This window comes from Crinia signifera, chromosome 2 (assembly GCF_055691185.1).
Source record: "Crinia signifera chromosome 2, ASM5569118v1, whole genome shotgun sequence".
Lineage (NCBI taxonomy): Eukaryota > Metazoa > Chordata > Amphibia > Anura > Myobatrachidae > Crinia > Crinia signifera.
The window spans coordinates 120,408,896-120,421,762 of NC_139218.1; the positions used below are offsets into that span (position 1 = coordinate 120,408,896).

At 39.6% G+C, this 12,867-nt stretch overlaps 1 protein-coding gene across 1 annotated transcript in view; it reads right to left on the reverse strand.

Annotated features, from left to right (window-relative positions):
* Nucleotides 1–675: 675 nt before the first annotated feature.
* The window catches only part of LRIG2 (leucine rich repeats and immunoglobulin like domains 2), an 81,151-nt gene continuing 68,959 nt past the window's right edge, over nucleotides 676–12,867 (reverse strand). The window contains exons 18-19 of the mRNA XM_083172777.1: nucleotides 9,073–9,318; nucleotides 676–8,266 (exon numbers count right to left, since the gene is read on the reverse strand). Of these exons, the coding sequence (XP_083028903.1) occupies nucleotides 8,037–8,266; nucleotides 9,073–9,318 (476 nt within the window). The 3' untranslated portion in view covers nucleotides 676–8,036. The remainder of the gene's footprint in view (nucleotides 8,267–9,072; nucleotides 9,319–12,867) is intronic.

The following is a 12,867-nucleotide window of genomic DNA, read 5'->3' on the forward strand; positions in this document are numbered from 1 at the left end:
GGTCCGGGCAGCGCCAATGAACCACCAGTGGCCTGGCTTGTCATAAACCGGCGCCACAGGCTGTAATACAACAGTCGGGGGGGGGGGGGGAGACGTGGCGGATGAGAGGGAGCCGGGAATCCTGAGAATTTTCCAGGCTTGCCAGTCTGGGCATTAAGGCATAGCCCGGAAAATTATCGGGATTACCAGTGAAGGGGTTAATGGGTTAAACTCCTAGTGTTAAATTAACTTCAGTGTGAGTTTACAAAAGAGATGTTGCCCATAGCAACCAGTTTCAAGCTATAATCCTCTATAAAGTGCTATGTAAATTAAATCTGATTGGTTGCTATGGGCAACAAGTCCACTTCTAAAAACGTGCACTTTAGTAAATATATCCCTAAAATATTCTGTAGTTCTTCCTCAAGGTCTAGAGAGGAGACTGAACCACCATTATGGCATCCCAGCTATAAAAGCATAGAAACCACCATCTCTCCTAACAGTATATCTTTTGGGGAGTTTTTCCAGAGATAATTAGCTTCTTTCGCCAAGTGCAATGTAAAATTTATGTGTTAATCTATCTACGTGTACCTGTAACTCTGCATGTCATTAAAAGATGCTGCTACTTACACCCAAAGGCTTCAGAATAAATTGTTAAATTATTCAAAGAAACACACACACACAAGATGTTTTCAGACAGATTATATTGTGTGAATACAGGAACATTAGATTCAAATCATTGAGTTACGAGTACAAGAATATAGCTATCTGCTGTTTCACTGTTGTAAATGACATGCATTGATTGATGACTTGTGCTGCAAGCCTATAGAGAAGTGGTGGATTACAACCAACATATAGCTTTGGCCAAATATGGGAAAGTAAAAGCCTCCATTACAAAAGGTGCTCAGCCTTTTTTTTTTTTTAGATAATCCAAAGCAAAGATGATTTTGTGTTGCAATATTCCACACAAGAAAAATTGATCTAAAAGAACATTTTACACAGTGATAAAGAAAACATCTATTACAAATCATGGCTTGTCTCAATCAAAGAGATCCAACAATCGGTCTTGGAGCTTGATCAGATGAGGAGTCCATTGAAATTATAGGAAACAATCAGTTACATTCCAGCAACATTGTAATCTGTAGTCTGAAAAGATAGCTGTTGAAATTGTAGATCAATATGGTACTTGTGTAGTTTCACGGCGGTAGGGTTCTACGCTCGCCACAAACTATGTTAAAAAAAGTAACTTAACTCCATGCCAACATGGATAGTTCATACCTCCACTATCCATGTTGGCATGGAGTTGATTTTAAATAGCGTGGCGAGCCACCGAGCCCGCAGTGTGGGCGAGCGAAGCGAGCCCCGAAAGGGGACTCAGACGCACGGCGCCATACTGGCACCGTGAAACTACACAAGTACCATCAATATTTATTCTTATGCTGTGCAAAGGCATAAGAAATAAGTGACGATTACAAGAAAAGGAGATCATAATGAGTTTCAGGATTGGAACCTGTTCATTATATTTCTACAGGATTTGAATACAACAACCTTTCCTTTTATGTATGTATACTACTCTTAATATAATTTGCAAAAATATGAGACACTAAAATGACTATGTGGGGAATTCCATTGAAGTAGAATACACGTCAGGAGTAAAAAAAAAAAAGTAAGAAAAAAAATTCACAAAATATTTTCGATGTTTATCCTGGCTTTTATTTTTGCCAATCAAATTTGGATGCTTAAAAAAAAAAAAATGGGACCGTTTTTTTTCACACACAAAAAAAGTGCTTAAATTGCATAGCCTGATGATGACCATCAGTCATATAATCGCTTTTTTTTTTTTTTTTAGGCAAAAACATATCCGAGCTAATTGGATACCCTACTATGGGGGGTATTCAATCTAGGGTCATGACTGTTGGTCTGGCCCGACAGTTGTCACCCTGTACCGTTCTCGGCCAGCTCAACTTGAAATAGGCAGATGGGATTCAATGTCCCGCATTCCGATTGGTGAGAAGGGGACATGGCCACTCGATACGGCCATGGATAGTCGAGCTGCGGCCGGGAGCTTGACGATCCACATCCGTTCTCGGCAAAACGAGCCTGACTGCTTCTAAAGTCAGGCTTGTTTTGTCGAGAAGCTTGTTCGATGCTGTTGGGAAGACAGCACTGAATAGGCTCCCGCCGTTATTTCATAACAATTCTATTGCAAATTTTTTTTAAATTAAAATCCATTACTTTAAATAAAAAATTATTGCAATCATGATATGCAAATGTAGAATTCAAAAAAGAAAAGTTGGTGAAAAAGCATTTCCTACAATTCAGGCAGAGATAGAACGCTGACATGCATTTCATTGCTCATAATATAAAACACAACAGGAGACCATTCTGGACTAGGCCCAAATGTAATAGGCTGTGATCTGCGGTTACTGGTGCAATAGCTGCTAAATTTAAGGCATTAGTTTTAAAAGACAAAAATAACCTGGTTTTGCCTTTAAAATATCTTGCTTTAAATTTAGAGAACATATTGCTAAATAACAGTGTAACTAGCAAATCTAGAGGTGGCTACGAGGGGTCATCAATTACAGTTTATATAATTAAAACAAACATCTGACTGGATAACATTTGTACTTTCCATCATCAAGGTTTGAGAAATGTTCACTAAAACAATTCAATTAATACAGTAAATCTACATTTGTTGAGAACTATATAACTACAAAACACTATATAGAATGGATATAGCCACACAATAATCTTTGTTAGGTCTTTAAAAGGCTGAGATTCCCTTTTCTGACAAAGTATTTTATTATAATTGACAAAGAAGAACATGTAAAACAAAGTGCACAGATAATTACATGTAGACAATATCTGTTACATGGAGTGTACTATGACATGACACCTATTCCGCATTACCCAAAAGCCTCAATGTTGTTAATGTTTAGAATACATGACATTGTGGTACAAGTTACAGTCACAGATTCAAATTTGCAAGTGTATATGTATTCCCTATCTCAAAGTATTCTCTTGTTTCACAGTGGATGCCTAAAACATTTTGCCTTTTGAAGGTCATAGCTTAAATTTCCAGGTCAAGCAACTGCTAGGGCAGATATAAAATGGTTTCACATCTGCCAGGAGCCATATAAATTTACTGTAGCAGCCCATAAACACATAAGCAGCCTTATCAAAACAGGTGCAATATAAAAGGCAGCAGACTCATCATTCCTAATATTATGCTTAAAAAACAGCCACATTTGTCCTTTGCTCTACTCTAAAGATGGGTCTTCATTTCATGGAAGATTAACCATTATGGAGATATTTTCAAGCTTAGAGCTTATTCCTATATGAAACGGATGACCCGCAGAGTTCTGCTTTGAGAATGCGTTCATAAAATGTCATTTCTAACATCTGGTAGCAGACTAACAGACTGCCTGATTAACATATTTTTTGGTATATTTAAAAACTAAAAAATAAACAAACATTTACAATAATGAACAACAGTTATGTGTACAAAAATATTTTATAATTGCAAGTATATTTACATATTAACAATAAACCACAAAGCCTATATTCTTTGGATGCCACACTCGTCAATGATTTAACATGGAGCGGAGTCATAGTGCATGAAAAAAAGTTAATGACATTTTTACATGTATGTCATTGTAGTGTATGAATAAACCTGGAGATATACTGTTTGCGTGCAACAATCCGGACTAAACCAATTTAAAAATGAGTTGTGAGATCAGATTTGTATTGCTTTGTATTACTGTTTTTCTCCATGGCTTGTACATGGCTGAGGAAAAAAAAAAACTAATGGGATCCCTTGTTATTAAAGAATTGATCGTTTGAATACCTACACAAAAGGATTTCACCCACCCAACAGATGCCGCAATTCATGTTGTGGACAAGATTACTTTAATAAGTAGCCATGTGTACAGATAGGGGGGGATTTACTAAGATGGGAGTTCTATTGAAGATGGTTAATCAATCAGATTCAATCGATTATCTTTTCGAAGGTGCTAAATAAATAAGTAGATTCTGATTGGTTGCCCACAGCCACATCCCATCTGAAATAGAAATCCCATCTTAGTAATTTTACCCCATAAAATCTTAACGACAACAGCAAGCATCATAAAGAGCTGTAAAAATACTACAAAAGATAAATGCACTTTTATAAATTCTGTGCAAGGAAACCTGCCAAGAGAGAATGTAATAAACTACAAATAAACAGAAATCAACCAAGAAAAAAAAAATAGTTATACAGAAAAAAAAAAAACTTCAAAAATTGAGGTCAACTAAGCATATTCAAAGTAAGGTGCAGGATGGGGTATTATGGAGCATCAATATAGGGGTTATATGCAAATGCTTAATATGTCTGGGTTGTCAATAATTATGCACACCAGTTTCTGTAATAGCGGACTGTGACTTTCATAGGTGGGATTCATTTTGCAAAAAATGTGGTTTTACAGTACTTACAGAGTGTAACACGCACCATTGATTTATGATGCAAAACGCACATCGGGGAAGGATGTTTTTTTTGTGCAATAATTCAAAGTGAATCGTTAAATAGATAATGATGCAAAATAAGAGACTCTGGTAAATTTACTAAAGTTTCTAAAAATTAAAAGAAGCGATTTCTGCCCATAGCAACCAAATTCTATCATTTCTTTTTTGTATCCTAGAAATTTACAGGACCTAGTTTGTTGCTATGGGCAACATCATCTCTTCATTTTTAGAAGTTAACCTTTACATATCAACTGAGGCATCTGCAGCTATATTATGTAAATGCATATCATCCAGTGACTGCACTGTGAAAGTTTAAGTCATGATCATGTGCTTTGTGTCATGTTTATATGTATGCATTGTGTCACTAATATTCACTCATTTTTATAGCTAATGCCATCATTGTTTCTGCACTGTGTATTCCATTCAACAGATATTTCTGTGTTCATAAGGCAAGGTTGTGTTTTGCAATTATTTTCATAATGTATTATTGTTTTACCGCACTTGCTTTTATGGATTACATTTGATAATGTAAAGAAGAAAATGCGTTAGGATTTAGAACATGAAACTTATCTGCAGGAAGACAAAAAAATTAATACAAGTGTGCATGTGTGTGTAGATATATGTATAGATCTATATCTATATATATATAGGTGTGTGAATAAATCTTTTTGTGGATATCAAGAGTGCTTTCTGCTCTGCTCCCTATGTCTATGGCACAGACCGTATTGGATTTGTCTCTGAGATACTGCACTGATGTGATGTGTGGCACTATTTAAGTTTGTTCTTAGCACCATTATATGTACTAGTGTGTCCTGAAGCCCGAAATGCCGTAGACATTAAAGCACTTCAGTTACGTTGGTTATCCAAGACCCGGAGTGACACTCATCGTTTGAATTTCTACATATATATATGTATATATACATACATATGCGCGCGCACACACTAATATATATCTCAAGGCTTTCACAAGTAGTTCTCATGGGTGTTGTGTGTGCAGCTAACTGTATAAGGACACTGAAAGGGGCGGTCATATTTGGAGTAACAATGTAGTTTAATTCTGCAACAATGAATGTGTGTGTTAGCTGGATTCCTTATAGTCCCAGTATCTACAACACAGGTTCTCATAGTCGGTCCTCAGGATCCCACACACTGCATGTGTTCCAGTTCTCACAGAATCAAGTGAAATAATTAGCTCCACCTGTGGATCTTTTAAAATGTGTCAGTAAATAATGAATGCACCTGTAGGTGACCTGGAAAACTAATGCTGTGTACACACGGTGAGATTTAACATTAGATTTTGACGATATAGTCCAAATTGCATGCAGATCACATAGTTTTTTTACCTTACGATCCCAATGCGCGCTGAAATAGAAACCCAGATAGGCAGGGCAGCAATGGCTATATAGTGCAAATCGAATGCAGATTGTATGAATTGTATGTAAATAGTACAGTTCGCAAAGATTGCATAGCACTCGAATCTTAAGTCAAATAGCAAGTGAATCTCACCGGGTGTACACACCGTAAGAGGTAGCTGCATTATCACAACGGCTGCCCTACGGTATTACTGATTGAGCCCAATTCTGCAACCTCAGTTCAGTAATGTGTAGTATTTGTTTGATGGTATAAATACATTATAAATGTTATTTAAAGCATGACCAGTCCTCTAAATCACAATCAGGATATTAGTCTTTGGCCGAATAAGAAAAAAAAACAACCCACATGCATGCAGATCCAATGTACAAGCTACATGAAAAGGATTCATCCTGAGGAGGAATATAGCGCAATGTATTTTGGAATGGGTAACTAAAGTAGAAATGAAGCGGGGGGTGGGGAGGTATGATTGGATGAAATATTATAATGGTAATCGGAAGCTGCAATGGAGATAAAGTAATGGAAGTTGTACATTACTGTAGGAGTGCATTTTACATTAAAGTAGATATTTAGGGACTGATTTCCCTCATATTAAATTAACGAAGATATTTTATTTTCCCCCAAAGCAAATGCTCTCGATTTAGGTCTTGGTATTATACTCCTGTTTGCTGCAAACAGTATATAGTGACAAAGTGCATGCTTTGGCGGGTACATACATCTCAGAATTAAAGTTTGGCTATGCAAGACACAGTATACAACTTTAGCAGACCCTTTGATCGCTCTCAGGGGGAGATGTATTAAACCTTTGAGGGTGATACAAATGGAGAAGTTGACCATAGCAACCAGCTTCTACATAGCCATCATTTAATAGTATCATTTTATTTACATGATTGTAAGAATCCCATTGTTTGCTTTAAGTAACTTCTCCATAGTCTCTCTCTGTAAAGGTGCCCAGACGCACCGATCCCGGCGTGCGTTGTGGGCTTAACTAGCACACATAGCATCGCATTGTATGCCTTGTGCATACGATGTGCATGCGATGCGATGCTATGCTAGAAAAAGCTAGTACAAAAAGTATTTGCAGCACATACTTTTTGTACTGTACGCGCGCACCCCATCGTATAGCATCACACCCCCGGGAACGGTGCGTGTGTGGGCACCTGAAGGCTTGATAAATTTCCCCATTCAGAGTTGTTTTATGTATATAAGAAAGTCTCTATGGCAATGGTACCTAATTTATCCGGTTGGCCATCTTAAAAAAAATATGGCTGTGTATATATATATATATATATATATATATATATATATACTCAAACCCTCTTTACATGGCTACATATTAATGCACTGATTATCCTTTCCAGGCAGAAACAAAGATGTTACAACCAATCAGGTTGTGTCATTTTTTTAAGTTCAGTCAATTGAGAAAACAAGAGATATTCCCAATGTTGGTTGCTATGGGCTACCTATGCAGCAGTAGTCAGAAGTGCCCTCTGTTATGCTTCATACAACTTATTTCTACTTTGGTGTTATACACGTTCCATCTCTTGAAAAATTAATTTACTACTACGGAATAGACGTTCTGCAAACTTTAGTTTTTCTTGGAATGTCTCTATGGAAATTCTAGATTTAACGACAAGTTGCAAGCTAATTTTCTGGCTAGAGCTGTAAGGTTGTATGTGACTGGCAGTCAGTCTCTGCGCCAATGTTCACCACATAATGTTAAAAAGCATTAAGGTTCATCACAGTACGTATGTATATGGAACTGTACCATCTGTATAAAGACACGGTTTAAAGAATAGCACATAGGTGCTTTCTTCTATGCATGTGTTCAAACATTTGCAGACATTGAATACATTTTCAAGAGTTGAACCGCTTGGCTGTGAACCTGCAAGAGTAATATCAGACAATGTAGTCCATCTAGAAGCCAGGATACCACTTCCTCTTCCATTGCAACCAACGTCACAGTCCACTGATTTAACTTCTTCACTGGTGCAAATAACCATAGAAGCGACAAGTGCTCACATGACCGATCCAAGCTACATAGTATTTCACCCACCTGCAATCTGATACAGTGGATTTTTGCATTGGTCCACTCAACGGGGTTTGTAAACAAACTTACTGTAGCACTTTTTGGCCATAGAATAAATTCTGAGGTAGTCAATACAAAGTTTGTTGTCTTTTTGGTCTAGTTAGGTTGTTTCCTTGTAATCACCAATATTTTGAGTTCTGCTCAAGTCATAGTCCTGGTCACATGACCTCAGGCTATGTCTTGGGAGGGGATGCTCTTCTGCCTTTAGTGAAGATACTACTTCATTTCTTAACATTGTCTTCTCATTGACCGTTACAGGATGGCGGCAGAAGTGAGGGTGCGTGGCAGACATATCTTTCTTTATGTTCCAAGATGTACATGGAAATGAATCTGAAAGTGCAATAACAAAATAACTGAATGAAACCATGCACAGTTGTTGCCAATATACCACATGTTGGTCACTTTTGTCATAAATGTATATTATCAGTAAACCAGATTTAAAAGCCCAACTCTACTACTACATATATATAGATCCAGGTACAGATATGTATACAAGTTGCCTCAATAGGCCATGCTGTGGGAGATGCCTGGCGTGAGTGAGCAGACCGGTCCCGTCGGGTGCCTTTTTTGCCAAAATGTGTCTCTGGCCGAGTAAAAGGTATGGCTATATTCTGTGTGCAACAACGCTGCTAAATACATACGGAATGCTATATTATAGTGTTTTCTAGCAATACACTGTAGGATAGATAAAGACAGGGTCACGCAGAAAATATAGGCATGACATGACAAACCATTTTTATCAGTAAAAGCGGTTTGTGCATATTATTTCCAATAAGAAGCGATTAGGATACATTTTAATAGAGAGTCACATGAAACGGCACTGCGATACCAAGTCACAGCATGATGTAAAGAACCATGCAAATTTTGTAACAAATCTGCCAAGAGCCCTTCTGTAAAGCTATTTACACAATTAGTGAGCATCTCTCCAACTCCAGATTATGCTTGTTTTTTTTTTCTATTGCATAATAAATGGCAATGATTCCAAAAGGGTAATATTCTTAATTTGCAGAAGCTGGGCTCTTTAACTAGCAGTCCTTTTGTGAGAGGACATGAGTAAGCCGGTGGCACAAGGGAATTTCAAAAGTCTCTCATACATTAGATTTATAACCACATATAAGAGAAGCTGGATGGCTTACCACAGCTGGGTTTTACCCCCTCATTTTGCTCATAATTGGTCAGGAATGCAGAGACGTCTCTATCAGGAGCAGACTCATGAGTGTGCTGCGGGTATGTGTCTTTTGGCATATGGGCCATAAGGCTAGACAAAGTTTGGTCCATTGGGTCCTCCTCCGTTATGTATGTATATGGACAGTATTCCCTGGTCCGGGAGTAGATATTCGCATTGTCATAGCAATCAGAGCAGATCATAAGTTGGCCAGCACCTACAAGTGCAAGAAAATGGGTTAGTTTTATTTTGCTATATTTCAGATGGTAACAAATTGTCAGCAATTAAGACATAAGGGGATATTCAATCTCCGGCGAGCACCTCCCATCGGGGAGATGCCCGCCGGGCCCTATTCAATGCTGTCTTCCCCGACAGCATTGAGCAGGGTATCTCGGCAGAACGAGCCCAACATCACTAGCTGTCGGGCTCGTTCTGCCGAGAACAGCCGGGAAGTGACGAGCTGCCGGCTGCAGCTCGCCTCTTCCCGGCCGCAACTCGTGGCCACGCCCCCTTTTCGCTCCCCGGCAGGCGGGACATTGAATCCCGCCTGCGTGTTCTCGGTCGAGCTGACCGAGAATGGGACTGGGTCACGGCGGTCGAGCAAGCTCGACTGCTGTGACCCTGACATTGAATACCCCCCATAGTATGAATGGCACTATAATGGAAACTACTGAAAAGGGGATCTAGATGTCACTATTTTAGAAGGCAGGGAAGCAATGTAATGTAACAGAGCATTGAGCATGATGAGATGCCTGGTTACATAGGGAAAGGAATCAGTAGCAGAAAGAAGTAAAGGCCCCCTACACTTGTCAGACTTTTCTTAGCCACAAGTCGGACATGATTTCCCTTGAACTTCCCTGGGAGTTCTCGCACTTGATCTGCCATTTTATTCATGCGATTTATCGCATATAAAAAAGGACTACCCGGGAGATGTTGGGGGAAGCTCAAGTAACATCACATGCGATACATCGCGGGCGCTAAAAAGCACCTGAGATGTGTACTTGACAGCTGCTCATCCAATGTATCTTATGTGCAGCATGTCCGACCTCTGACCCAATGTGCACAGGGCCATGCATCAGTTGACAAAACACATGCGATTTGGCCCTATTTCACACAATTTCTCAGCCCGGGTAAAAATATGTAATATAACACTGGTGTACGGAGGCATTAATAATGACAACGTATAGGACATGGTACAGCCTCATCTAGAAACTTTTAAATCTGTCAAGGATAGGTGGAATAGCCTCCCATTAGTGCAGGTAGAGGCTAAGACAGAGTATGTTTCCACATGGGAGGAGTTTTTCACTCTCTCCGATGGAATCAGACACTGTGCATGTGTAAAGTGGCAGCTTGCAGGGCTAGAAGGAGGCTGTGAGACTAATCTTAAGATCCCTCTCCTGAGAATATACAGATAGCGGTTAACAACATCTGGGAATAACCTAAATCAGCAAGGGTCATACTCTGACATTTGTTTACCAAACTCCAAAAAGCATATCTTTTCAAACAGTAGTCTGTGAAATCTCCTGCATTAGGCTGTAGGTACATATTTCTTTGCTTGTTAAAAATTGGTACTGGAATCATTTATTAATACTACCCAACGTACAGTATGTTACCTTTATGGCTTAAGTGCTAAATGTAATGCAATACCCAAATGCCAGATTATCTCCTCGACATGTTAATAAATTTGGCAGGGCAAAGGTGAACAATATGCTGCCCTTTAGCAGCTGTGGGACTACATGCCCCAGGCTGTGATGTGCACTTCAACAGTAGCTGGTGGACCACTTGCTTAACCACCTCTGCTACAAGGCCTGTGCAGAATAGGGTCACCTTTTGATAATAGTAAATGTACACACTTAAGTAGAAATCTGCCAAAATCTCTACTTAACGTGATATTATTTTTACAACTCCATTGCTTAGTTGTGGTAAAGCAACAATTTGAGAGCCGGCATAAGGGTTTGAGATATACAGAGGTGTCCAGTAATGTAAATATGAGACCGAATATGCCCCGCCTCCCATTTACTTCACCGCATGCTCCCACCTCCCATTCACTTCTATAAGGCTGGCAGGGTTAAGAACGAGTGTGGCATGCCACGCTTCGTTTGCATCACCATCATGCTACAGTAAGCCATTACAATGGAGCAGAGGAGATCTGCAGATAGTACACAAGTATGGTTGGTGTGAAAGAGTATGTGTATAAATGCACCAAAATGTAAAATTTTTGTACTATCTAGGTTTGTTTCATTTTACAGCGCAATAACTTACAGTTTTCCATCCAAGTATTCCAGAGTTTGCTTTTTTGTTAATTAACATTTAAACTATTGGTACTTATTTCCTAGCAAGGCGCCCACGATTTTGATCTTATTACATCTTATACAATCGCATCGCATGCAATATAGCGGCATGCGATCCGATTTTTAATTGTACAAGCACCCTGATGGGTGCTTTCAATGTTAAATGCACCCCCATTGGCAACGCCACCCCCAATATCAACGCCAACCCGAAGAGTGGCGAGCCCGCGAAGGACGGCGGTACGCGTCCTCCGACCTTTTCATACCCCCACTATCCACGTCAGCGTGGAGTTGATTTTATATAGTGTTGCGAGCGCAGCGAGCCACCGAAGCGTGGCGAGGGGACACTGATTACTTTACATATATTACGCATCCGCTCGCCACGCTTCGGGCTCGTATTCCACGTACGCAACACATTATCTAACATCAACTCCACGCCGACGTGGAAAGTGGGGGTATGAAACGGTTGGAGGACGCTTTCCGCTGCGCTCGCCACGCCTCGGATTGGCATTGATAGTGGGAGTGGTGTTGGCAATGGGGTTGCATTTAACATTGTGCTTGTACAATTAAAAATCGCATCGCATGCCATTTGCTGGCATGCAATGCTATGTGATATTTCATTGTACAGGCCCTCCTGTTAATTTAACATGAATATCGCATCGCACACCGCTAAGTATGGTATGCGATGGGCGCCGTGCTAGGAAACAAGTACCAAACTATTTCTTAAATCAACATCCCAAGACTATAAGCCAATTGGCAACTACAAGGAGTGTGCTTAAGTTTCCTAATTCACAAAAAAATATTACAGTTACAAGCAAAGTGAGCATTACATTTTTTCTAAGTATTTTTCAGATGCAAAGTTGCATTTGCTCAAACCACTTGGATAAGTCCAAAGCAGGCTTTTACATGCCGGATGTATTCACGGCTGCTTCCGGTGTCTGTACTGTATGGTGGATGACCAAACTTCTGGATGTGTTCATGGTCCAGAGAATACACCACTGTACAGGTTGTGTCAACTCTATGTACTGCACATTTGGAAACTTATTGCACACTCCTTGTATAAAAAAATATTGCATTAAGAACTACTGGTACTTGTGTAGTTTCACGGCGCCACGCTACTTCCGGGTTCTACGCTCGCTACAAACAATGTTACAAAAAGTAACTTAACTCCATGCCAACATGGATAGTTCATACCCCCACTATCCATGTTGGCATGGAGTTGATTTTAAATAGCGTGGCGAGCCACCGAGCCCGCAGCATGGGCGAGCGAAGCGAGCCCCGCAAGGGGACTCAGACGCACGGCTCCATAATGGCGCCGTGAAACTACACAAGTACCGAACTACTAAACCATACCAGAATCATTTCAAATAATTTTATCCCTCGTACAAGAAAAAGGGAAAAAAAAAAAAAATATCACAACCACCAATCTAACATAATAAAAACAATTAGAAAAAAAAAAAAATCAATGAGCAACATTG